The sequence below is a fragment of the Panulirus ornatus genome, chromosome 43, assembly GCF_036320965.1.
Source record: "Panulirus ornatus isolate Po-2019 chromosome 43, ASM3632096v1, whole genome shotgun sequence".
Lineage (NCBI taxonomy): Eukaryota > Metazoa > Arthropoda > Malacostraca > Decapoda > Palinuridae > Panulirus > Panulirus ornatus.
In genome coordinates, this window is record NC_092266.1 from 33,790,336 (window position 1) to 33,818,218 (window position 27,883).

The 27,883-nt window shown below is 46.8% G+C and overlaps 1 protein-coding gene across 3 annotated transcripts in view; it reads left to right on the forward strand.

The window, feature by feature from the left end:
- The window catches only part of LOC139762549 (uncharacterized), a 53,693-nt gene extending 36,358 nt beyond the window's left edge, over positions 1–17,335 (forward strand). For all 3 annotated transcript variants that reach the window (XM_071687569.1, XM_071687571.1, XM_071687572.1), the window contains 6 exons: positions 3,970–6,320; positions 9,801–9,950; positions 12,692–12,859; positions 13,363–13,814; positions 14,457–15,146; positions 15,443–17,335. In XM_071687569.1, the coding sequence (XP_071543670.1) occupies positions 4,453–6,320; positions 9,801–9,950; positions 12,692–12,859; positions 13,363–13,798 (2,622 nt within the window). In that variant the 5' untranslated portion in view covers positions 3,970–4,452 and the 3' untranslated portion in view covers positions 13,799–13,814; positions 14,457–15,146; positions 15,443–17,335. The remainder of the gene's footprint in view (positions 1–3,969; positions 6,321–9,800; positions 9,951–12,691; positions 12,860–13,362; positions 13,815–14,456; positions 15,147–15,442) is intronic.
- Positions 17,336–27,883: the final 10,548 nt, after the last annotated feature.

Consider the following 27,883-nt stretch of genomic DNA (forward strand, 5'->3'; position numbering starts at 1 on the left):
AAAAGGCCCAGTCCTCTGTTCTTAACTATTCGCCATTTCCCGCGTTAGCGGGGTAGCGTTAAGAACAGAGGACTGGGCCTTTTTTGGAATATCCTCACCTGGCCCCCTCTGTTCCTTCTTTTGGAAAATTAAAAAAAAAAAGAGAGGGGAGGATTTCCAGCCCCCCCGCTCCCTCCCCTTTTAGTCGCCTTCTACGACACGCAGGGAATACGTGGGAAGTATTCTTAATCCCCTATCCCCAGGGATAATATATATATATATATATATATATATATATTATTAATTTATTTATTATGCTTTATCGCTGTCTCCCGCGTTAGCGAGGTAGCACAAGGAAATACGAAAGATGGCCCAACCCACCCACATGCACGCCCACACACGCACATACACATACCTATACATTTCAACGTAAACACACATATACATACACAGACATATACATATATACACATGTACACATTCATACTTGCTGCCTTCATCCACTCTCGTCGCCACCCCGCCACACATGAAGTGACAACCCCTTCCCCCCACGCGCGCGCGTGATAGCGCAAGGAAAAGACAACAAAGGCCACATTCGTTCACACTGTCCCCAGCTGTCATGTGTAATTCTCTCCACTAAAGTGAAGCCTCGTAGGACATGTAAGACAAACATTAGAAAATCTGAAAGACGATTACAGCTTGACTTGCTGCTGGACTTACATAGAAAATTGATATCCATAAATAATATTGTATTTTCCTTACATGATATCTACCGGATAATTGAACTTTTATATCAATTTCACGTAGAAAGTATTATTCTGAACTCATTTTACACAATTTTACCACAAGATAAAACAAAGATAATGGAAACGAATCTCTTTTTTAGGCCCTGACCTCTGACCTCCGACCCCAACAACAGGATGGCCTTGATACGAAAAATAGCACAAAATTCCACAAACATCGCAAAGGTTATTTCTTTCACTTACTAAAAGCTCAGTCATTTGACCTCGTGCGCACGAAAGGTCACGACCCTTCACCTTTTGACCCACACGTAATTCTCGGTTGAGAGTGGGTCATACTGGTACTTTACGTTCCCTGATTGTTCTTTTCTTTGTTTTCGGTTTATATTACCCATAACAGACAGGCAAACAGACAGACTGATGGCGTGATTTCACCCATCAACAGAGTGGCAGACACACAACAGGTGAGTGGGACGAGAGCCAGTCCACCCGTCAGACCTAGTCCACCTGCCTCACCTCATCAGGTCTGATCCACCTGACTCACCCCGTCAGGTCTGATCCACCTGTCGCACTCCATCAGTTCTGATCCACCTGTTGCACCCCATCTGGTCCGATCCACCTGTCGCATCCCCATCAGGTCCGATCCACCTGTCGCACCCCGTCATGTCTGATCCACCTGTCGCACCCCATCTTGTCTGATCCACCTGTCGCACACGTCACAGTGGAAAACCTTAACATACAGTGACGTGGACGGTGGTGGATACAGACTGACTAATGTTTGTGGTCAGACTGTGGAAGGTTCCAAAGCACAACCGTAAACTTCTCACGCACCTTTCTGTTTATCTGTCTGTCTGTCTGTCTGTCTGTCTGTCTGTCTGTCTGTCTGTCTGTCTGTCTGTCTGTGTAATTTTTTTTGTCTCATTGAAGTACAAGATCCCCTGATTGCACCATGCCTATGGCCTCGCTACGCCCCTCTCACATCTCGTACACACCGTCAAATTCGCGAATAAATTCGAGTTTGAACAGTTTGATATCCAGCCAATTAAGTCATAACTACTTTTGTAAATAATACATTTATATGATCATTCTAGTTATGATAACAATATACATTACAAAATGTTGATATGTTGTTATTCATTAATTCTCATTCGGATTCACTACAGAGTCAATAGGACGACGGAATGTCCATGTTGACCTGAAACCTTCACTTTTCATATGAAATCATTTTCCTTTTTCTAGGAAAATTATGGTATAACTCCTTCCCAAACACTCGTATGTACATACAATACATATACATCCATGAATCTTCAGTACACTTAGTCCCATGTACATAATGTACAGGTTTCACTTTTTGTTCCAAGAAATTATGGCGAGGATGAACTTCATGGAAAAGTACTTCTTTTTGCTTAGGATGCGACCCTTACGGTTAGTATTCATGGCTTGCACACACACACACACACACACACACACACACAGACAAAAGGATGACTTCTAGAAGGAGAATCTATCTAAGCCAGAGACAACAAGGACTCAGGGACCCAAGCCTACTTGCTGACCCCTAACCATGCCTGGTGACTTTATCCTACAACCCCTGATGACCCCAGCCCACTTGACTTGGTGGCTCCAGCCAACGCCTCATGATAACTCATCCCACGCCCCTGGTGACCCTAGTCTTCACCCGTCCGTAACCCCGGCCCACAGTCCCTGATGACGCAGCCCACGCCATCTGGTGACCCCAGCCCAGGCCTGGCTCCCTCAGCCAGCAGCTGCATGTTAGCAGCAGGTCAGAGGCTGGCAGGCCTGATGTCTGGCTCTGTATATTGGTCTGAGTGTTGGCTGTTAGTGTTAGTGTTAGTGGGTGTCGGGCGCAGAGAGAGAGAGAGAGAGAGAGAGAGAGAGAGAGAGAGAGAGAGAGAGAGAGAGAGAGAGAGAGAGAGAGAGAGAGAGTCTTCGAAAGGTTTACACTGGGACAATAACTCGCGCAAGCGGCGATAACCTTAAGATCCAAAATTCGGCAATTTTTGCCGATAAATAATCCGGATTATCATATTACCAGTGAATTATCGGTGCTTCAGAATTTTATTGCCGCCATCTTCTTATGAATATTTTTACTAAAATATAGACGTGCCAGGCCAAATTATAGGGCCGTAGATAAAACAAAACAAAAAGTAATATTAAAAGGAATTATTCAAAATATCTGGCATCGAAGACATTTGAAATTCAAGACGTGTTTTGGACGTGTTCACTGTATGTCAGCCAATGGTACAAACACTGACGAGATGGGAGGTCGAGCGAGGTTACTAATGAGCGTCAGAAGGTTTATGACGTTGTTAGGTCAATACTGAGCGCCAACTGACCAGGTTACCTCCTGGGAAGAGTAATGAGGCTTTCGTGTCCTCCAGCAACACACGCCAACACAAGGCTCACCGCACAGGAGGCCGTAGCAGCAGTCCACACCTCGGTGGTGACACCTGCTGGTTCTGGACCCGCCACACTGCCGACCGTTGCCTTAGACACAGGAAGTCTGCCACCATCTCTACCGTCTGGTCTGACGTGGCCTGACCTACTCTGGTCTGACGTGGCCTGACCTACTCTGGTCTGACGTGGCCTGACCTACTCTGGTCTGACGTGGTTTGGCATGACATCATGGTCTGATCTGAGGTCGTGTGGTCTGCTGTAGTGTTGTGTACACTGGTCCTGCCCCACTTGGTCACACACCTCTACCACCTAAGATACATGCAGAACGTGTCATGTGTCAGCCTGAGGATCCATGTACCCCTGTTTACACTGTACCCTGTACCATGTACCCATATTTACACTGTACCCTGTACCATGTACCCATATTTACACTGTACCCTGTACCATGTACCCATATTTACACTGTACCCTGTACCATGTACCCATATTTACACTGTACCCTGTACCATGTACCCATATTTACGCTGTACCCTGTACCATGTACCCATATTTACACTGTCTCAGAATGACAATAGAAACTGAAAGAGATGATACAGACACCAGGTCTTCATATGCAGGTTATTCTTATCCATTTTCCAGTCATCACATTCGGCCTGGAAAGTCATAACACATACAGTATTCTTACACGGCATCTTATCTCAACGTTGTACACACACACACACACACACACACACACACGCGCACACACACACAATAACATGAAGCCAGCAGCAGCAGCAGCAGCAGCAGCAGCAGCAGCTCTCAAGTGGTCTCTTTCCCTCTCTGGTTTCAGGTCCGGCTGGAGGGATCGTTGGTGAGGCCTTGAGTGGAGGAAGTGGGTCGAGGCGCGGACAGCGTGGGATGGTGGCCGCGTTTGTGGGACTCGAACCAGGAGGATGTTATCCCCGGCAGCACGACACTAACTGACCAGCTGATCTCATCACACAACTTAAAATGTTCTTCCTACTGAACTGTTTGTTCACTGTTTAAGTAATTAGATATGACTGATTATAAACAAAAAATCTGTTGGCTTTTGTGGTTATGAGACATTAAAAATTAGGGAATTATTCCAGTGTTTGAAAATTGATGAGAAATATACTATATGTTGAGAGTCTGAGGTGATATAAGAGATGTCAACAACAGACTGGGGCCAAGAGCAGTCTAGCCATGAGTTAGGTCACTGTTGAGCGTACTGGGTCAGGCTCCTGAGCCAGTCAACTGGTCAGGTCAACCTGGGTCGTGGTGTGTCTTGACCTCCTGACACAGTTGTCTCAAAATGAACTCTTGGAAGCATCAACATAACCTGGAGAGATCAGCCAGGTTGCGACGGACTGTTGTGTGGGCGTGGGTGTGGGCGTTTGTGTGGGCGTGGGCGGTGTGTAGGGCCACAGGGACGTGCCCCAAGGTGTGCGAGTGCAAGTGGAGGGACGGGAAGGAGACTGTGTCGTGTCCACACGCCGAGTTCATCGACATCCCGCGAGGTCTCGACCCGTCCACTCAGGTGCTGGACCTGAAGCATAACAACCTGCAGATCCTGCCTCGCGACGCCTTCGTCGACACAGGTCTGGTCAACCTACAGAAGGTCTGGCTTAACTATTGCAACCTCAAGCACATGGACCGTGGCGCCTTCAACATGCTGGCCAACCTGGTGGAGCTGGACCTGAGCCACAACATGCTGCGGGTGGTGCCCTCAGCGGCCCTGAGCGACGTGCCTGGCTTGCGGGAGCTTCGTCTTGCCTATAACGACCTCACAACGCTCTCTGAGGCAGCATTCACTCCCACACCAGATCTAGTGCGTCTGGATCTTTCACATAACCTTATCGACACGGTTAATGAGCGAGCTTTCCGCGGGTTGACGCGTCTCGAGGTGCTCAAGTTGTCAGTCAATAAACTGACGACGTTGGACGCAGATATGGTAGTGCCACTGGTGGCCATCCATGAACTGCATCTCGATGGCAACCCCTGGCACTGCGACTGTCATCTGCGACCCCTCAGACAGTGGATGAAAGATCGAAACGTGGCCTTCTCTGAGCCGCCCACCTGCCTTCTGCCTGGGCGGGTAAAGGGGCGTTCCTGGCAAGTCCTGACGCTGGACGAGTTCGTGTGTATACCGAAAGTCACAGCCGTGGCACCCAGGATCCTGGCAGCCCATGGAGAGAACGTGTCTCTCTCATGTCGCGTTGAAACAGACGTAGACGCAGCCGTCACCTGGCTACTGGGCGACCGTCCGCTGCAGAATGCGAGTGAGTCTCAACGGTATCGAGTGCTGGAACTGGTTGCTCCAAACCATGAGACGCGGTTGTCCAACCTTACCATCGCGGGCGCAGCGCCGCGCGACGAGGGCACGTACCGCTGCGTGGCACACAACAAGGCCGGCAGCGTCGAGACCAACCTCACCCTCCAGGTGTCTAACGAGGTGGCCGAAGTGCGGCTCGTCACTATGGACCGGGTCTTCGTCACGGGCGGCCTTCTGAGTGTCGTCGCTATCATCCTGGTCGTCTTGCTTTTCCTGACAGCCATCATCGTCCGCAGGCGACAGCAGATGTCTCGTCGTCGAGGCCAGGACAGTGAACACAAGAATGAGACGCCGCAGTCATCGCAGGGACGCGACAGTGCTTCCAGCGACTCACATCCTAAACTAGCTGAGTATCACATAGTGCCAACCAATGACATGGACGAGCCCTCACCGCTCCCGACACACTCCGACAAGTCGTGGATGCTAAGGGACGCATCAGTCGACGATTTCCCGTCAGCTAAAGAGCTAGAGAAATCGAACGTCTACAACAACACCGAGCAGAGAAGGCTAACGACGGCCGGGCAAGGCAGCAGCGGCAAGACTAGCTCCCCGAGTACCGTGTCTTACGTGGAGATCCCCAAGTCGGAGATGACCGCCTCTAGCCACCACACACTTGAAGACAGACTACGGTGGAAGGAGCAGACCTTCGACAGCAAGGATAGTCTCCTGCGGCAGGCCTCGGGTCAGACTGGTTCTCAGCTTTCTATGGGCAGCGTGGGTCACTATCCTGACCTACTGGACTTGCCTTACACGCAGCAGCAGCAGCATGAACAACAGCTGCACCAGCCCCAGCATCCTGGCTCGACGGCACAGCTCCTCAACCCTACATACTGCACCATCCCCAGGAGGTGAGTGTTAATGGTGCTGATGATGGGTGTTTACCCACACGCACTGCAGTATGGCTTACTGAGTCTGGTACTGGTGGTGGTAGGGGAGTTAGCCATGGTGGTGCCAGAAATGTTGGTGGTGGGACTGGCATGCATTATGCCAGTGGTGCTGGCAGGCTGTTAATAATGGCGGTACTGGTGATGGTAGTGGTGTCAGCAGAGGGTATTTATTGGTAGCGGTGTACTGGTTGAAACTGCGACTCATGAATGTACAGACTGAGTTCTTGGTCAGAGAAGCCTGCTCACAACCAACCAAACTCATGTACATTTCTTGCTGTCATGTGTAATGCACCGAAACCAGAGCCCACCATCCACGGCCAAGTCCCATAGACTACTTTCTTGACCGCTTAATGTGCTCCGGTTCACCTCATGTACAACACGCTCCAAAATCATTTTATCTAGCCCACACCTCTCGTTCTCCTAGATGTTTATGCACCGGCTTCCTTCACTCTATTCCCCCATCTGTTTTCGGTCCCCTTTTCTTTGTTCCCTCCATTTTAGGCACATAGATCCTCTTAATCTGTCCCTCTTCACTCCTCATCATCATATGTCCGTTTTTCATACACATGACATTTCTCCTTTTACGAAAACCTACACATATTTTTGCATTTTCCTCCACCAACAAGTGATCACACAATTTATCTGCTGCACATCTCAGTTTTTTCACATCGAACAACTTCTCTGGTGCAGATCTGTCAGTTAACGCATGACCCAATAGTGCCCTCTGATCACAATTCCGCTAACCCAGGTATACTTCTGTATGCTCTTTATTTCAAGCAAGTATTCTAAGTCACCACCTTGCGTTCACCAGAAAACTTGATAACCTTCTTCCCATTCTTATGTCCACCGGGGATACCGTGGGCCCCAGTTATACCATCCACTGCCACATCGTCCACTTACCTGCATTCATGTGCTCCAGCACCAACATTGGATCCTCGCATTAAAACTATCAAAGCACTCAATGAGCTCCACCCAGGAAGCACTCTTTCTTCTTCACTCCCTCATCTCACTCCCAGCCGCTCATGCACCAACAATCACCCACCTCTCGTGGTCTAATTTCATCCTTGCCCACATTTGGCTCCAAGTCACTTCCTTACACTACAACACAGTCCCACACATCCCTCTTACCACAAGTGCCACTCCTTCCGCTCTTGTCCTCTCCCTAACCTTGGCATTTTCCACCAACTGAACATTCCTAAAGCATTACATATATATATATATATATATATATATATATATATATATATATATATATATATATATATATATATATATATATATATATATATTTTCTAAAGTATCATAACAAGAGTTTCCTCAGAGAGAACTGGCAGTGTAAACGTTCCCTCTCGTTGATAGGTTGTTAAGCCGCGACCCCTTGTGGTCTGTCAGTCATCGTCCCCGCTGCCCTGGCTAACCTGAAGATTCCTTCCTCGTGATGTATAAATTTGTTATCAATAATGTCTACTGCCTCAGTTATTCTGCTTCCCTCCATGTACCACCCCTGGTCTTGTCCACTCACCGCCCGCAGTTCGTGTCCGTGATACCGGCGGTTTTAGGTTATGTTATGCATCACGTTTAAGAAAAGTTACCTTAAACATAAGAACGACAGAGAAACCAACAATCAAGTGACAACCAGTTCAGAACCTGTACAAAGCTCAATATAAGACCAAATAATTCTCATAATTGTATTCTACCAACATTTACGTTTCATCTGAAATATATTTATTGTAATAGATACAGAGGCTATCATCCCTGCAGGATGGAATAAGGGTATCCGTACACATGGCAGCTACAGGGACTGTTAAATAGAATACTGCAGGCAGCATAGTACACACAAGACACATAGTGCACACAACACACAGGATACTGCAGGCAGCATACAGCATAGTACGCACAAGACACATAGTGCACACAGCACACAGGATACTGCAGGCAGCATACAGCATAGTACACACAAGACACATAGCGCACACAACACACGGGATACTGCAGGCAGCATACAGCATAGTACACACAACACACATAGTGCACACAGCACACAGGATACTGCAGGCAGCATAGTGCACACAGCATACAACACACAACATAGTGCACACAACATACAGCACACACCATACTGCGGACAGCATAGTGCACACAGCATATAGCACACAACATACAGCATACAACAATGAAACAGCCGTGAGACAGACTAGTTTATCAGTTGGGTGAATGATGTTAGCGCACCTCAGATAGGCAGTTTAATTGGTTGCGAGTGTGTGGCTAGTGATGGATCTTGACAACACAACGATGTCCTGAGGCCGGTGTTCTACCCACATACTACCACTACCTGAATGCTATCGCCGGTTGACCCAACCAACATCCTGGCCATTTCCCACCATTGTCGGAGACCATGCCAAACTCTGCCACCACCTACCTCTATCGAGGTACCTTACAAAGCCCCTACCACCACCCACCAACACATGGGAACCCTAATACCTGCTAGGGGTATGGTAGGGCTCAGGTTGAGGTGAGGGGAGTCCTTGGTATAGGTGTGGAGTATTTGGATACCTGACGTGTGTCAAGGTGAGGGGGATGGGAGGGCGTTTGGCAGGTCTTCCTGGAGCAGCATATCTTCTTCCAGAACCTTTTCACAGAGCCATTTGGGGTTGTTTCACATGGCATTTTTCTTCCCACGACTGTTTCACATTGTGGTAGTTTCCATTTCAGGAATGCTTCACATTGGGGTTCCCATCCCAGGGTCAATTCACATAACAGTTTTCCTGCATCACTTTTATAACTAAGACGTCAGAGGAGCTAAGTCTTAGACCACAGACACTCAGGTACTTGACCTTAAATGACATTTAGCGGAAGTGGTTGTGGGAAGTCTGGTCACACATATAAATTTGTGATGTTCAGCAGTGTACCTGGTCTGAGGGGCAGGAGGATGCTGACCTACCTTGACCTCGGTCAGCTTCTTATTGACACCTGACTAGTACTCAACAGCAGACGGTCTCATCCCAGAGAAATGTTGAGCAGGTAATCAATTATGAGTTTCCTGCTGGTCCAGGTTTGAGAGAATATGCATATCCACCGTCACCCTCTCTAATGGCTATAGTTAGATCTCGTTTCCTGGCTGAGTCGTAAACTGGTCCACTACACAAGTGTGAGTAATACAGAGTCCGGGTTCGAGTTAACCAGTCGAGGGAAAGTTAGTTTATGTTGAATCACTTGACTATGGAATATGTTATAAACGTTGGCTCACAATCTTTCAAAACAGTTTTCATTCCAGGTGTTTGGCAGTTCCCATTCCAGGATTACTTCACAAGACAGGTCCCATTTCAGGATTACTTCATAGGGCAGTTCCCATTCCAGGACTACTTGACAGGGCAGTTACCAGTCCGCAACTAAGGACAGGTGTCATTACAGCTGTTGACCGTGTTGGCTCTGGTGTTGCAGGTGTGCGAGCTGGATGAACCTGGCCGAGAGCCAGGGTTCGACGCCGTCGTACGTCCGGCCTCACATGAGGCCACAGCTGTCCCTCCCTGACGCCTCGCCTGTACGTCACGCCCACCGTCACACCCTCGCTGACTTCATGGCTGTCCACAGGTGCGTGACGGGTGACAAACTGTGGGCATAGGCTTGCCCCCACACCATCAGTAACACAAAGTTGCCCACACCTGACCCAACACCACGCTGCCCACACCCGACCCAACACCACCTTGCCCACCCCTGACCCACCACCACCAATATAACCCACATGCTTCTCTGTATAACCCATTCCCTCCCACGAACGTGTAGCCACTACATCTTCGGTAATGGTGTTTCCCACGAATTTCTTCCTCGCGTTCAAATTCCAAACACTTATGCAGAAAAATTCTGAACCGCTAACTTATGGCGATTATACAAGTCCAAAAGAGACAGAGGCAAACATTAACAGCAAATTTATACACTTTACTGAGTTAAGTTTTATGATGCGACCATTGCCAGGCCTGGCTTGTGTATTGTCACCTGTTTCTATTACTTGGGAAGTGTTGCAGTGAGGGTCAAGTGCTTATTGCCTGGTAAGTGCTGGTGCTCAGTGGTAAGTACCTATGCTGAGTGCCCAGTGTGGTAGGTACTAAGTGACAAGTGATGAAACTGAGTGTCATGTATTCATAATGAAGAGTAAGGTTGTGCTGATCAACAAATGCTTGAATTAAGTGCAATGTTAATAAGTGGTATTAAGTGCATGTAGTTAATGTCAAGTGCTTGTAGTAAGTGTCATTTGTTGGTTCCCAGTTCCAGACACTTTTAGAAAGTGTCATCCGCTTCAGTGAATTTCTGGATGACAAGGATGGCCGGCTCCCTGACCCCCACGATGCCCAGGACGAACAGGTGTTCCAATACCAACGACCTGGCTACCTTGATGGTGCTTGTGTCTCGCACCATCTCACCACAGGGAGCGGGAGCGCTACCGCTAGGCTATGATCATAGCCTAGCGGTAGCGCTCCCGCCTGTTGCACAGGGGTCCCGGGTTTGATCCTGGCTGTTGGAGGTTTGTATGATATATATATATATATATATATATATATATATATATATATATATATATATATATATATATATATATATATATATATATATATATATATATATATATATATATATATATATATATATATATATATATATATATATATAAATATATATATATATACAGAAATTGACATTCCCTTCTTAGCAAAAAATACCAGAAGGACACACGGTATAGATACTATGCACCTTAGGAAATCCTGGATGTAACATCCTCTACGTCCAGGTACGTGACCCTGATGTATGCTTACAGTTCCAGGCGTCCGACTCACTGTCTGAGTGTCCGACCCTCAGTGTCCAGGATCGAGGCTGGTGCTGGGGTCAGTTACACTCCAAAAGAAAATTAACTTTGTTTCTTTAGCTCTGACACAGACCCGAGTCTCAAACGTCAGCTTTAACAGTTTGAAACTTAATTCAAAAAGTTGTAAATCGAATTCCAGAGTGGCAGCTGGACTCCCTTAGGAGCAGCCGGACTCCCAGAAGGGCAGCTGGACTGCCAGAGGGGGAGCTGGACTGCCAGAGGAGCTGCTGGATTCCTCGTGTTTGGTGAGGAGAGCAAAGACAGTCTGCCCTGACTGCCAGGTGACCGTGTTCTGGCGGCTAGTAACTGTAATCTGACAGTCAAGTAATCATGGGCTGACACTCGAGTGACTGGAGTCAGACTGTTGATCAGGCGAACAATTCAGAACGATCACATCTTGAACAAGACCAAGAGAAGATATATTAATGGATATCCAATAAAGTATTTTCATTAATGGTTCATAACATAAGCCACACACTTTCTCCCAGTTTTACCATCATGTGGCCAGGTGATCCACGTGGTTCACGTAGCAGGAGACACAGATGGCACCAGACCTGCTCCCTCCGCCATCACCACAGAAGGAACCTGAGTGGAAGACATTTATCCTTCGTACTGATCACTGATATCCAGACGGTAACAACATGGAGCTGAAGTTGTTACGTCTGACTGTGAGCGTGGCATCAGCTGGGGTTGTGGCACCTGCCTGTAACTTGCAAGTCTAGCATCAAAGGTGAGGTGCTCGACACGACAAATATTTGACTTTGATAAACAATGGTTGACTCCAGCCCGCCTTGTGTACGGCAGAGTTCATCTGCCTGGGGGACTCGGTACCTGGGTAAGGGAAAGTCAGACTGTGAGTAAGGTGGAGTGAGGCCCGAGTAAGGCGAGGTTAGGTCCTAAGCAAGTAAGGGCCGTCTGCTTCTGAGAAAACTGTGGGTCAGATGTTGGCCGAGGTAGGGTCAGGTGGTGGACAGCATTTCCTCTCATAACCAAATGTAGTATTGACTCGAGATGTCATCATCTTCATCCTTCATGGTCAATGCTCACCAGGTTCTCAGTTAGGTTAACTTAACCTTTTCCATTTAACAACTCAACACTGGGAAACACATTATCAACTTCCTCGTGATGCTAGAAGACTTTTTTCATTCTTTTATTCGTCTTCATGTCTGGGTTTATGTATTTTTGGTAACAAAAGTCTACGTTTAAGTAACTGTTGTTCTCCTTATGTGTTCTTAGATAACACCTCAGTGATATTATGGAGACTTCCCCGTCAGATGAACAGAACCATCTGCTTTACCAAGTTATGTATGGTACATGGTAAGGGGATGCGACGGTATAATCCTCCATCTCACCATTACTGTCTTCAGTTTATATTAGCCACTTGCGATGATATGATCCGATATCGTTCCCCACAGTAATCAACCTCCCTTGTTTTTACACTAATACTATCCCGTCTTCTCCCGTTCCAACGCAGAGGACAGTTGGTTGGTGACGGGGGCGCTGCGGGCGGAGCAGACGGGGACTCCTCCGACCCCTGTAACTTGGAGTACCACGCCGCTCAGCTGGAGAAGTTCCTCCTGGAGTACCGTAGCCTGCAGGAGCAGCTGTACCGCATGAAGGAGTCCTATGAGGCCAGCCACAGGTGAGCCACAGGACAGACAGGTAAACCACACCTGGTGACGCTTCACAACATCGACTGGCACGACCAATGCTCCACAGACTGACAAATCTCTCCGTAAAACTCGACACTGTCCTTCTTAATGGCATATCTGTCAGCCACAGACCTTACCTTCCAGCAGCCATTAACTTGTACCATGTGTTTTGTGGATCTCCGGCTGCCTCTCTGGCCTGTCATCATGAGGTAATGTCTCTCCTTCCTCACGGTGTTGGGATAATGTCTCCATGTTCGAAATAATAGTAATCAACAGCACGATGGAAAACATCGTTACTTTCATGTAGAATTACGATAAATTTACATCTTGTTTTCTTAACAACATACACTGCTTAAGAACAGATATAAAATCTTTTTTCTTTACGTTGGACAAAGTTTGACGAACAATGTTTGATTTCATTCTTGTCGTCAAGTGAACTTGTTCTTGTTTTCGGTAAACCGCATAACCAAGACCCACATTCCTGTCTTGACAGGGCTGACAGCCTGGCAGATGACAGCAACGGCGATTCAGAGGGGGACAACGTCCCTCCCCCTTGCCCTGAAGCCCCTACCACCTCTCCCTCTCCCTATCAACAGACCCCAACCACTTCTCCCTTCCCCCGGACACCTACCAGCAGCCCCCCAATGGCCGGGACTCCGGGATCGGAGCCCATCAGATCCATCTTGAAGAAGAGGTATGAGGCGAACGCTCGAGGTCTTCCTGGCCTTCAGGGCCTCCTAGGGCTGCAGAGTCTTCAGGGCCTTAAAGGTTTCCAAGGTATTCAAGGACTCCAAGGATTGCAAGGACTCCAGGAGCTCCAAAGCCTTCAAGGACCATTTTCCAAAAGTGCCTATCACGGCGAGGACCCAAAACGCCTCCGTCCCCCTTTCAGTCCTTCACAGACCAGCTACCCTGACCACGAGTCCTGAGACCAGCCCTGTCAGGGTGAGTACCTACGGCTTCAGGGTTGACCTTGCCGACCTGGAGAGGTCACGAGACCAGCCCTGTCAGGGTGAGTACCTACGGCTTCAGGGTTGACCTTGCCGACCTGGAGAGGTCACGAGACCAGCCCTGTCAGGGTGAGTACCTACGGCTTCAGGGTTGACCTTGGCGACCTGCAGAGGTCCCGAGACCAGCCCTGTCAGGGTGAGTTCCCAGGCCTCAGGGTCGGCTCTGGGATGGGAGGAAGGAGTCAGACATGGACCAGGACGGGTGTTGGGAGTCATAAGCTGATCTGAAACCTGGAGCCTCGGGGGTCGGGATGCTATAAGACAAACTAACAGGCTTAATGACCAAAGTAATTACTCATTGCCTCATTACATGCCATCTAACAATAACATTATGTAGACCTCCAAATACGTTACAAAATTCAGGTTTGTATCAGCTGCATTCTGATGCCGTGCTTATTATGATACAACTATTTTTCTCCATATCTTATCAATTTCTTTGAGTCTTATGAAGACATTTGAGATGTTTTGATATGAGATGTTACGGGGATATAAAAATGTGAACGATACAATAGCGTTACAGAACGGTACAAGGTACTCTACACAGTCATATGCATTATTCTTGTTTCTTGTATTTCAGGAGAGAGTACGCAGGAGGAGGAGGAGGCCAGCCCGGGGGAGAGTGTGGGGAGAGGATGATTAGAGAGTGAGAGAAGAAGATCTAAAGGGTTCCAGATCAGCAGCTGGGGTACGAGGGTTCCGGATCAGCAGCTGGGGCAGGAGGGTTCCGGATCAGCAGCTGGGGCAGGAGGGTTCCGGTATATCAGGTGGTCAGGGTTGGGGGTAAGATTTAAGAATGGCAGCTTGAGTAAAATTTGCAGCAGCAGGAACAGCAGCGGGAGCAGCAGCGGGAATAACAGCGGGAGCAGCAGCAGCAGCAGCAGGAATCGCCGCTACGGCAGTGTGATCAACGTCAGGCAGTATGACCGTCGGGCAGGGGATGGAGTTAAGGACGTAAGTCACACTGAAGCAGTGTGATGAGAGTGTCAGTATAAGTGTGTGATAGGGGACTGGATGACGGAGGCAGGTCACACTGAAGCAGTGTGATGAAAGGAGTCAGTTGGAGTGTGAGGCCGAAAGGTGAGGGAGGTAGTTCACACTAAGGTAGTGTGGCGAGAGTGAGTCACGCTGCGGTGCTGTGATGAAAGTGAATGAATGTGAGTGAGAGGCTAAGGATGGTGGGGGGGGGGGGTGTCAGGGAGGCCACACCGTCAGTGCTGAGGCCCACTAGACAACAACAACAACAACAACAACAAAAGGTCATCTCTAGGTACATGACCACCAGTTGAATGTGATAATTTGCTCTGCTTAATTACTTTTGACTCTGATCTTGCTGTATCTTACGTATTTTGGTCTGAACTCCACGACATAATATGCCAATGTATTTCAAAGACAACAATCCTGGTCTTTGGGAAGCAAAGTAATAAATCGATTTGTTTATGTTGTCTTCACATCATTAATGCTAAACACATTCTATGAGCAATAATATGATAGATATATGTGAATCATTACGTGAATCATTATTCACAACTGTAAACTCCTCACATCCAATTTCTCTCTGTCCAGACCCAACCGGCAGGAGATGTGAGGGAAGCAACTTGTCTTATTCAGAAGCGGCGTCTCACGACCGAGGTGATCACACACACAGGACGGCCGGGGGCTCGCTCAGCTGCGAAGCGAAGTCGTATCTCGTTTAAAATCTATGATACGTCACGTTCTGTGTGACGTCATCAGCAGCGGTGTGAGGGTGGGTGTCAGCAGGAGGGGTTGAATGGTGTCAGTCTAAGGCTAGTGTCACTAGCGAGTTTGAATTATGAATCCTTAGTTGTGAGGATCCGAAGCTCTGTCTGTAGAGTGTTATCCGCAGTTTCGTTTGGAACGAGTTCTCGCTGGTGACGGTCATATGAACTTTCGTTTGCAATGTCCTCCCTGGCGATGGTGATCCGAAGCTTCGTCTGGAGAGATTCATCCCTGGAGTAAGTGGTCGTAAGTTTCGTTTATAAAATACGTCAGTGAGCCGAGAAAAGTTTATCAGTCTAGAACTTTGAGAAAATATCTCTTGGAAATTAAAACTCCTTAGAAAAATTAACCAGGAAAGTTAAGGTCGAATGAGTTTTAAGATATGTGAAGCTGTGTGAACCAGGCTGGGCAGGAGGTGTACAGTGGCTCCAACAACCATTTCATGACAAACGTTAATTCTGGTTGAGCCTCCCCCTAGCCTGTGATCCCGTGGAGACTGGCCGAACCTGTAGCCACGGTGAGCAACCACTGGTGGGTACAGCTGGCTCCTCTGGCCAGCTGATCAACTCCCCACCCCTCCTTCACTGGTGGGTACAGCTGGCTCCTCTGGCCAGCTGATCAACTCCCCACCCCTCCTTCACTGGTGGGTACAGCTGGCTCCTCTGGCCAGCTGATCAACTCCCCACCCCTCCTTCACTGGTGGGTACAGCTGGCTCCTCTGGCCAGCTGATCAACTCCCCACCCCTCCTTCACTGGTGGGTACAGCTGGCTCCTCTGGCCAGCTGATCAACTCCCCACCTCTCCTTCACTGGTGGGTACAGCTGGCTCCTCTGGCCAGCTGATCAACTCGCCACTTGTAAAACGAAGGAATAAATATATTCAGGTTTCTCTATTATCCTTGGGTAGGTGGTCGTTGTACCCATGGGTAAGTGGTATGTCTTACCCAAGGGTAGGTGTTTCGACTTATCCCTGGGTAGGTGGTCTGTCTTACCCATAGGTGGGTGGTCTCTCTTACCCATGGTCCATCTTGCCCATGGGCACGTGCCGATAGGGGACCCCCTTACTCAAGACCAAGGGCCAATAGTGGGCATTCTTACCCATGGGCAGGGACCAACAATAGGTCATTGTACCCATGGGCAGGGACCAACAGTGGGCCATTTTACTCATGGGCAGGGGCCAGAGGCAGTGTTCCCCTGAACACTGCTGTCTTGTTACCTGAACACGTGCATTTCTATCCCCTTCATTATCAATTGTTGTGAGTGGTGATACTACTCATATTGACAACAAGGCTTGTTATCGGTATATGTGAGTCATTGAAAGAGCACACATAATGTTTTGGCGCCACCTTTATTGGCGCCATTATTAGCTAGCCAACCCCATGTGTGTGTGTGTGTGTGTGTGTGTGTGTGACCTGCCAGGTCTGGTCAGCAGCCCAGGTTAAGCTGCCTGTAGGTTTGCTAGCTCTGACCCCAGGTTATGCCAGCTGTAAGACTGACAACCCTGACCCTAGGTCATGCCACCTGTAAGATTGGCATCCCTGACCCTCCAGGTCATGCCATATGTAGGGTTGGCAGTCCTGATCCTCCCAGACAACGCCCTAGCCCTGGGGGAACATGTACATATTTTTCACAACTCTACATATGTTATTAATAAAGATTCTTATAATCAATAGTTTTCTATGACGCAGTGGTATTTTTGTACAGATAAAATGGAAATAAAGTTGAAATATTAAAAAGATATATTTCAATTTCCCAATTTAGCTGTAGAGTGCAGGATACTGCATGGTTTAATGGGACAGTTGGCCACACCCACTTCCTCGTTATTACTGCATGAGGCAATATTTTTTTTCATAAACTGGGCAACACTCCTATTGTGTTGTGATTATATATATATATATATATATATATATATATATATATATATATATATATATATATATATATATATATATATATATATATATATATATATATATATATATATATATATATATTAGGTCAGAGAGAAGTTTGTTTGCTGTCTGTTCCTTTGCCTAGCATGAGCTGGCACTGAACTCCTCCACAAGATCACACAAGTGCAAGACATCTTCCGCTGATGTTTACAAACACCAGATCCTTCACCACAGCAAATCTTAATCCTTGGGAGTTAAACTTCACCTCCTCGATTGAATCTCCGAGTATCAGCCTCTCTGGAACGGGATATCCTGTCATGTGGAGTCCTGCAGGTGAGTGCCTGTGTGTAGGGAGTAATGGGGTCAAGATGTAAGTTATGTTCTGTTTGTGTCTGGCAGGAACAGTGCTGTGGGTCTACTGACTTCTATTGCAGACACTTTGATGGATAGGAAACTTGTGGAAATGTATTCCAGGAAAAAGATATAAACTAATGTATAAGAACTAAGAAAAATATATACACACTTGAGAGTCGACAAAGGTTGTCACACTTGCATAAAATAAAACGCAACATGAATGGTCAACGCAAGTATACATATAAACATTCAAAGAGTGTAACACGAGAGTTCAATGAACGTACACTGGTAGGCGTTCAAGAAGAGTAAACATGTGAACATTCAACAGACGTACACACATGAACATTAAAAAAACACTCACATGAACATCTTATAGTGCACACATGAGCGTTTAAGAGAACGCACATGAAGATGAACAGATGCTCGTACAAGGATGTAAATGACGGTAGGACTGCACACAAAGGCAGACTCGTCAACCAATCAGCATATTCATGACCCACTTAAGTCCTTCTGGCTCACTGAACACACCTGTGTTTACCCTCACAAGGAGGGACCCATCTCTCAGGCCCATGGCCTCCGCCCCCAACCCAGACCTTGGCCTCCACCTCCATCTTGCTCCAGACACTCGAAACGTTGAAGTAGCTTTCAGAAATTTTAGTTTCTAAGGAATTTCATATCACCAGAGAGTTTAGACCTTCTGAAGACATTATCATTTTCATTAACTGAGACTATTAACGTTCCAGAGTTACAAATGTCAGAGGGATTCGATCTGAGAAACAGCTTTCTTGAAAGTGTGGGGTTCCAGAAGAATGAGAATTTCGGTTGGTGTACATTCCAAAGATGCCATCAATTCCGGACATTCCGTTTGTTTCAAATATACGAGATATGCCGAGGGCACGACGGTATTTGTTCCCAGATATTTCAGAGAATTCAAAGATTATGGTTTCTAAGTCGATCGAGGCAAGGCTCCTCTCGTGACTCGAAAGGGGTCATGAAGGACCTGAAGATGCCTGAGGGAGACCCAGGCGCGCCAGGATGTGCACAGCTTGTGAGGAGTCTCATGGATGAGGTTTGTCTCTCCTCAGCAGTGGTAGCGGCCGTAGCGGCTCTAATGTCCCCACAGAAGTAGATGTCTCTAATCTTCGGTAGTTAAGGTTTTGGAAGGAGGCTAATTCCTTCAAGTGGCTCGTCCTCCCGCAACAGTGATTGACACCTACAGAAGAATTTAAGAGTTTTGGAATGGATGGAGCTCTTCCAGCAGCGACCAAAACTCTGGAGAAGGTTTGAAACAATATTGGAAAGGTCTGACAGCTGTAAGAACTGAGAGTTTTTAGGAGACTGAGGAGGTTCCTGAAGGTGTCTAAACCCCCAGTAACATGGACACAGAGTCTCGAGAGGTTCTCCTGGAGTCCTGGGAGTTGTGGCCTTCCCTGCGGCGGTGGCAACAATGCTGATGCGAACTAAGAGCTAAGACGCCTCGAGTAATTCCCTGTCTTTAATGGAATTCAGCACTCAGGTGGAGGAGGAGAATCGGGAAGAGCGGAGCCGAAAGAGAATCAAGGCAGGGCGATGGGTGGTCTGAGAAAATCATTTGCAACTGAATAGTCTCCTGGAGGTGCTGAGAGAGGCGGTATCTGGACGGATGTTGAAGGAAATGAATGAGAGTTTGGAAATGATGTCTGACTTAACAAGGAAAATCTTAGTCCCGGAGAGCAACTAAATGTGGGTTAAATCACGAGCGATGCAACGATTACTGGCTGGAGGTGTGGTTAGATGCTGAACGGTCGGCGGTCGAGTCTTGTGTCTTGGTTATAGCTGTTGAGTTACGTAGAAAACAAAATGTGCATCGGAGGACGAAGATCATTGGCTTAGAACCTGGAAAGATGAAAACGCGCAGACACACACACACACACACACACACACACACACACACACACACACACACACACATACACACATACACACACACACACACATACACACATACATACACATACATTTTAAAATTTCTTACGTAAGCTGTCTAGGATGAGGTAATTCAAGGGAGGGATCATGTAATTCTCTCTCTCTCTCTCTCTCTCTCTCTCTCTCTCTCTCTCTCTCTCTCTCTCTCTCTCTCTCTCTCTCTCTCTCTCTCTCTCTTCTCTCTCTCTCCGAGTAATCCCCACATGACAATAATGAGCAGGCCGGTTGACCAACAGAGCTGTGATCAACCAGGTTGATCGTCCACTCTCTCTATAATCAGAAATCCTGATCACTGGATGCAATGACGGAGCAGAATGTTTTCCGTTAAGCTACTATCATAAAAGGCTCATTCCCACCTTCCTGTAAAGAAGAATATCGCCCTTTCCACAGCGTGAGGATAACGCCGGCTTGAAATAGGCTCGTTCCTCTCGTTAGATAAAGTTGATAACACTTTCTTTTATTTCATTATTTTGACACCGGAGCACATGAGGTTTGACATCATACATCTTACATCGTGGAGATGATGGTCACGACTCGCTATCATCACACGCAGCCAGCACTGGCACCCACCACCTGTCCTGAAAACCTTCAAATGTAACGTAGGAAAAACAGATAAGTGCCGGAGGGGGACGTGCAGTGGTATGTTGATCAACACGATTGGCTAGTGAGATGGGACACTCAGGCTGGTGTGCTTCACTGTACACAGGAGAACTGTCACCTACTGTGGCACGTGTGATGGGTCTGTCTAACTCATAGCCTCACCTGCAGCCCAGATGTCCGGGTCGTGTTAAAACATCGTCCTGGTTATGTGGGCAGAAGGCTGGCACGTCAGCAGCAGCGGGTGACGATGTCAGTACAACTGTCAGCATGGTACCTATACAGGATGACAGCTGTCTGTCTTTCTGTCTGTCTGTTTGCATTTCTTTGAGTTTAATTTAACCAAGAAGACAAGGGACAGGAGAAAGCCATACAGAGAAACAGAGAAGGAATATGCGACTGAGAGAGAGAGAGAGAGAGAGAGAGAGAGAGAGAGAGAGAGAGAGAGAGAGAGAGAGAGAGAGAGAGAGAGAGCTATCACTGTTCACCTAACTTTGCACCAGTCCGAGACTCACAGTGCTAACACACCATCCGAGACTCTTGGTGGTGCTGCTCATGTAAACTCAGCTACCATTAAGGTTCATATTACGGCGGTAAAAGCCCCGCGCTGCCTCGCTCTCCACTAAATAATAATGACCATGGTGGAGCCTCATCAGAAGCAGCAGTTATCGCTAGTTAAGCAGGTAATTGCTCTTTTATCACGAGTGTATTAGCGGTAAGCCCTGGTGAGAGGTCTCACCTGACCGTTTTTTTAAATGCTCTCTCTCTTTCTCTCTCCCTTTCCACTTTCCCGGTACTCCCTGTTCTTCTCTTGCCCCACTTCTCTCCCCTCAACCGCCCTTACTTTCCTCTTGACCTCTAATGAGGATAAAAGATCAAATTGAATTACCAGACTAAGGGTCGGGTTGGGTCAGGCTTCCAGTACTGGGTTATATCATCGTGGGAAACTCAGGGGTTTTTCTGTCCCTGTGGCTATAGCTGTATGGCCCTGAGGCCCTTCTGCTCCCCACTCTGGAGGGACGGGGGATAGAGGGCACAGCCAAGAGGGAAAGGGAGCGCCTGAAGAGTTCTGGAGAGGAAGGGGAAGAGAGAACTAAGGCAGGAAAAGAGAATGAATAAGTGTATACAGAGAGAGAGAGACAGACAAACACACTCATGATTGACTCACGACCTTCATAAAGCCTTACAATGAACCTCCTATTGACTCGAGTGTTTACTTTACTCCAGGATGCCTTCACGAGGGGATCTTTTGACTTGAGCCAATGAGAACATTTTATATCGACACACTTCTCCTGGCTGGCATACATACACTTAACTTTGACTTATCTTGTAAGTTCATCAACACTCATCATCACCCACTCGTGTCTTCACAAAGGTTAACACATTGTTTGGTACTGGAGTCATGCTACCAGCGGGAGACTATCTTGCCTTCCTCAGTTGGATAACATAGAGTGGAAACGACGATGCGATGACTTCAATGTCAGTCACCGATGTTGACACCAATCAGCTGTTCAAACTGACATGTGACGTGTGACATGTGACATGTGACGTGTGACATGTGACATGTATGATAGATTATAAACTATTGAAAAAGTAAAATATATTCATAAAAAAGTGAAAATACATAAACAGATTTTGGCGGAAATATGAAATAATGTATATATATATATATATATATATATATATATATATATATATATATATATATATATATATATATATATATATATATATATATATATGGGAACCAATAAACATAAACAAAGACTTGATTCATGTGCCTGCTGAATAGAGGAGTGTTAGTGGGTGCGTCTTATCCCCATGTACACTACATGGTAGAACTGCTATTTTAGCTCAGATTAATTCTATTCAGCACCACGTACAGCCGGGGGTTGCCACACTCACCGTCCCTGGCGAGGTCAGCTTGAACCCTTCCTGAACCTGCTGGTCAATTGTATCTAATAAAAACTCTAACTGAAAGAATTTTATGAAACTGCATAATTAAACATGGGCGACAGTCCAGCGATCATGTACTGTAGCTGACGGTACAGTTTCCAACACACACACACACACACACACACACACACAACATGTGCGTGTGTGTGTGTGTGTAGCAGAAGTTAAACATCAACACAGGAAGGAAGCCACTCCTGATTGGTGGAGCGCGAAAACATACTCATTAGTTCCGCCAATCAGAGGTGCACAGGTCAGCCTTTCTACATCCAATCACGTGAGGGAATAGAACTCCCTCGAACCGTAAACGAAAACGGAAGATTTGATATTCTGGCGTTGGTAAGGTCGACGTCAGAGAAAAGAAACTTAGATGGAACGTCCCTCCAGTCCACCACATGAACAGCTGTAGGACTGACTACACCAAAACTCTTAAATCCACACACAAGATAACATGGCGAGGTTGACAAGGGACTGGGTGCCAGCTGGTTGCTGAGGATACCATCTGGCTTCTGAGACAATTATCTGCTGAGGGTACCAGATGGCTACTGAGGGTAGCAGCTGGCTAATGCTGGTACCACCTGTCTACTTAGGGTGCCAGCTCGTTATTAAGGGTGAGATATGGCTAACGAGGATGCCAGCTGTCTTCTGAGGGTGCCAACTGTCTCCTGAGGGTGCCAGCTGGTTACTGGAAGTGTCTGCTTCCAAGCCAGGTGGCTGCTCCCATCACAGGTATATACATAGGCTTGTCTCTCCCACCAATGTGCACTGTGGATCAGGATCTTATTGAATATATCATAAAATATCTCAACAGTCGCGAGATGAGAGATAGTGAGAGACAGGAGAAATGAGGAGGATAATGTGGAGACTGAGAGAGCTAGCAATGAGAGACAGATCGAGGTAAAATGTTAACAGACATAACGAAAGAGAGTCAGTGAGAGATAGAAGTGGGGAGACTGCTGGTAAAGGTCGAGAGGGATGAAGGGAGGGGAGACAATGAGAGACAACTGGCGAGACAATGGAAACTGTGATGTCGTATTGCAAACACCAGACTCACGTTCTTTCTGAGGCCAGAAATATAATATTTTATTCCTCCGCCAGGCCCTAATTTAAGACTAATTAGCTTCAATTTAATTAAGCCCGGGCTCTAAGTCAGGGTAATTAGTCCACAACCCTGACGGTATATTGGTATCATCATCGTCTTCCGGTAAGCCTTTTCACTTTGCCTAATAAAACGTCAAAATTATTTTGGTAGCCAGTGTTTGGTAGCCAGTTTGGTAGCCAGTTTGGTAGCCAGTGTTTGGTAGCCAGTGTTTGGTAGCCAGTTTGGTAGCCAGTTTGGTAGCCTGTGTATGGTAGCCAGTGTTTGGTAGCCAGTTTGGTAGCCAGTGTTTGGTAGCCAGTTTGGTAGCCAGTTTGGTAGCCAGTGTTTGGTAGCCAGTTTGGTAGCCAGTTTGGTAGCCAGTGTTTGGTAGCCAGTTTGGTAGCCAGTTTGGTAGCCAGTGTTTGGTAGCCAGTGTTTGGTAGCCAGTGCTTGGTAGCCTGTGTATGGTAGCCAGTGTTTGGTAGCCTGTGTATGGTAGCCAGTGTTTGGTAGCCTGTGTATGGTAGCCAGTGTTTGGTAGCTTCTGTTTAGAAACCCCTGCTTGGCAGCCTCTGGTTGATAACCTCTGTTTGACAGCTCCTGACTGCCAAGTACTGTTGTTTGACAGCTTCTGTTTGACAGCTCCTGACTGCCAAGTACTGTTGTTTGACAGCTTCTGTTTGACAGCTCCTGACTGCCAAGTACTGTTGTTTGACAGCTTCTGTTTGACAACTTCAGTCTGGCAGACTTTGTTGACATGCGCTGCTTGACGGCTTCTATCTGACAACTTCTGTTAAAAGTGGAAAATAATAGACATGGAAATAACAACTTTTGGTGTAATTATATCCTTTATGATTATTGTAATCATTATAACAAGAAAATCCCGATATGCATCACTCTTGAGGCATACTGAGTTCATTAGTGTTAGTGTTAAGTGAACATTGTAATTAGATGTTAAGTATGAAGCTTATCATCAGTATGTAAAAGATATGTGTGTCAATCAGGAATGTTTTACTACAATACTGTAAATACAACTGTAGGATATTGCTGTATTTTGACTGAAAATTATTTCGAACAGGTGTGTCGGGTAATGGTCTGCTAATCCAATTGGTCAGGTCAGACATTATGAGTGCTCTCACACAGACCAATATTATGATCATCCTGGGGTAGAGGCCTCTGATATTCTACTCAGTATTTCAGCCAAGTCGACATCTCCCAATTCGTTAATTTGGGCAGATTAATTGGCATAATAGTAGCAGTGGGTGGGACAGAGATTTGGTAAAAGCATTCTTAATAAGCTATTTAGCTGTGGTTAACTGTGGCTGAGTGGATCCTTACGGTGCTAACAACTACCTTGCTTACTCTTATACTGACTACACTGAGTAAACACTGAATGTTACAGCCAACGCTGGCGTTAGTGTACTGATTACTGATGATGTTCACAATGGTTGGGATGGTACTGTTCTTGTAGCGGTCTGATACCAGCTGAGGTGGGCTCGATGTGGTTGTGGTGCCAAGCTGCAACTAGGGAACGAGGGATCTCTAGCGGCAGGAAGTGATGGTGGCGTGAATGGTCCATTAATTTCTATCTGAGTTGTTGGATGAGGTCCAGATCATGATTAGAGAGTGAGGAGGACGAGTGTGTAAAGCGCCTCTAGGTAGGAGGTGTTAGGTGGAACCCAGGATGATCCTGTATGCCATATTCTGCACTTTACCTCGTAGTCCGTCTTGTGTGGTGCACAATGCCGGGGAAGCATAGATGAGTCTGGGAATAATGAAACCTGTATAAATGCTGCTGAGCTCAAATGCAGGGAAATTTGTCTTTATTAGTTTGTCAACAAAGTTGTCACAAGTGTCAAAAAAACATTTTCAAATTTGAGTGACAAATTTAAGGAACATAATTCAGCTTTATACAGGAACTTGAAAACTCTTCAAAGTAATTTCCATGTGACTTCAGGTCTTATACCAGTTCCAAACCTGTTCTATAGTACTAGAGATGAGGTATTGTAGCATCGTATGAGGGAAGGGGCGGTGGGTCAGCCGAAGGGTTGTAATGGAAGGGGTAGTAGGTCAGCAGAAGGGTTGTGATAGAAGGGGTGGTGGGTCAAACTGATGCTTGAAGCACCAGCACAAGCTGGATCATACAAGGCGGTCAAGCTGGATTGCTTTCACGTCAATAACAATGATTATGCCACACACGGAGGTACTCAGGAAGGCTCAGCTTTAAGCTGAGACACCTTTACTCGGGTAATGTAAACACTGAGCCAACTCAGGCACTCTGCTCAAGAAAAAAGCTAAAGACCACAGAACAAAATATTCAGGAAATCCATGAAGTCATGTGGCTCTCGCACTGTGGAGGCTTCCTTGTCTTGAAGAACACGGTAATATAAGGTCTCAGCTATAGCTGTGGTACTCCAGGGTTTCAGTTATAGCTGTGGTACTATAGAGTCTCTGCTATAGCTGTGTTGTCCTAGGTTCTCAGCTATATATAACGTTATGTCGCTGTGTAGGAGAGAGATCGTTCCACTGCTGCAGGCGAGGGAAGAACCTTGCCATAATGGCGAGTACTCAGCAGTTCTCCAGGCCATACCTATGGTAAACACTTATATCCATAGTATGTGTGTGGTGAAGGTACGTACACCTGTGTACGGCTACACAGACCGTGTGGCAGTAGATCCACATGTGTACGGATACCCAAACTATATTTAGTTCAAGGTACAAATGGTTAAGGCAACACACACACTGAGGATGAAAGGTTCCCATTGTGTGTTTATGTGTGAGTACTGTATGTACACATGGTGTGTGAATACTGTGTGTACATATGGTGGGTGAGTACTGTATGTACACATGTTGGGTGAGTATTGTGTGTACACATGGTGAGTGAGTACTTGGTGTACACATGGTGAGTGAAGTGTTGGGCCGTGAGGTTAGGTTCTCTGGCGCTAGTCCATCACACTAGAACTTCTAGGTCCAGGTCCAGGGCCTCATGTCCCGACACTGTAGCTTCTTGGGCCCAGGGTTTAATGCCCAGAGACTGCAGCTTCCAGGGTCCGGGTCCTGGCCCGTTCTTAGAACCCTGGTCCAGGGTTCTAAGGCCTAAGACTGCAGTTTTCAGGGCCTAGGGCCCAGGCCGAGGGTTTTAAACCCTAGCTTTGCAGATCCCAGATTCCAGAGCCCAACGACTCAAGCCCTGACGCAGCAGCTTTCCCTGGTACGTTTGTTTACACTGCTATGGTCACGTCATGTCCAGCCAGTTTCATTTGTCTGGTCAGGACGCGTATGTCATGACCCATGTCTCTCTGGTTAATATTCAGCTAAGATCAAACTTGCCTCTTCTTACGTTGTGCGGTGCGTCAGCAGACGACCACATCGGTGCCTGGTCTGTGCTCATGATGAGGAACAAGCGTGAGGGACGTTGCTGGAAACGTGTTACGCTGGTGGTGGTCAGCTTAACGGCTAGCTGGCGGTCGATGCTCAACACAGTGTTGAACTTATATCCTTGACTAGTACGGGATCGTCTGCCGCTCATGACTTAAGATTCAAACGATGTTGAACGAAAGAGGCAGTCTTCGTCTGCTCCTGGCACTACTTGGCTAACGAGGGAAACGACGAACAAGTATAGAAAAGAGCATTCACGGATGCATTTTCCTAACACAATAAATGAAATTATGGCACTATTATTTGCTTTATTTGTTTCTCTTCATGCAGCAACATACCAAAACTGTTGCAAGAACAAAGGCTAAAACAAGAGAAGTGTTCTCTGTGCTGAATTTCACGTTCATTCGTCCAGTACTTCTAAGGCTTCATCATACACCACTGTTAATTACTCTTCATCAACGTCATCTGCAGTCCCTCCATCTCTCATCACTTTACTCACTGAATCTCTCCCTCTCTCACCGTGTCCATCCTCCCCCTCCTCACCCGTACCCTCAGCCATACTACCGTGTTTCTTCACCCGTCTGTCACCCACCGTACCTCTTGTATAGCATTATCATCCTGCTAGACTCTCACTCATGCGTCTCTGAGGATAATCCTCGTGTCACATGTATTTCTCATATCTTTATTCTCTACATAATTTTCCTAATTTCAGCTGCAAATCTTCATCTGCGTTGCTCTTACTTTTTTCCTGTTAGTTTCCAAGAAGACTAAGGTTCCAGACCCACACATCAGAGTCCAGACCAGCTCTCCATCATGATTCTTGTTTACTTTACACTTACCTTCTTCCCTGTCACCAGAGTTTCCATTGCACCTCCAGTTCCCCTCCTACGTGAGACTCATCTCTCACCTGCAGCTTTCCTAACAACACATATTGAACTTTTATTCCCACTCATCGTCAACATTCACCTCTTATTTACATCATGAAAGCGACCCACTATTCTATCTTGGTCCATAATTGATTCGTCTAATAACCGCACAGCATCATCTG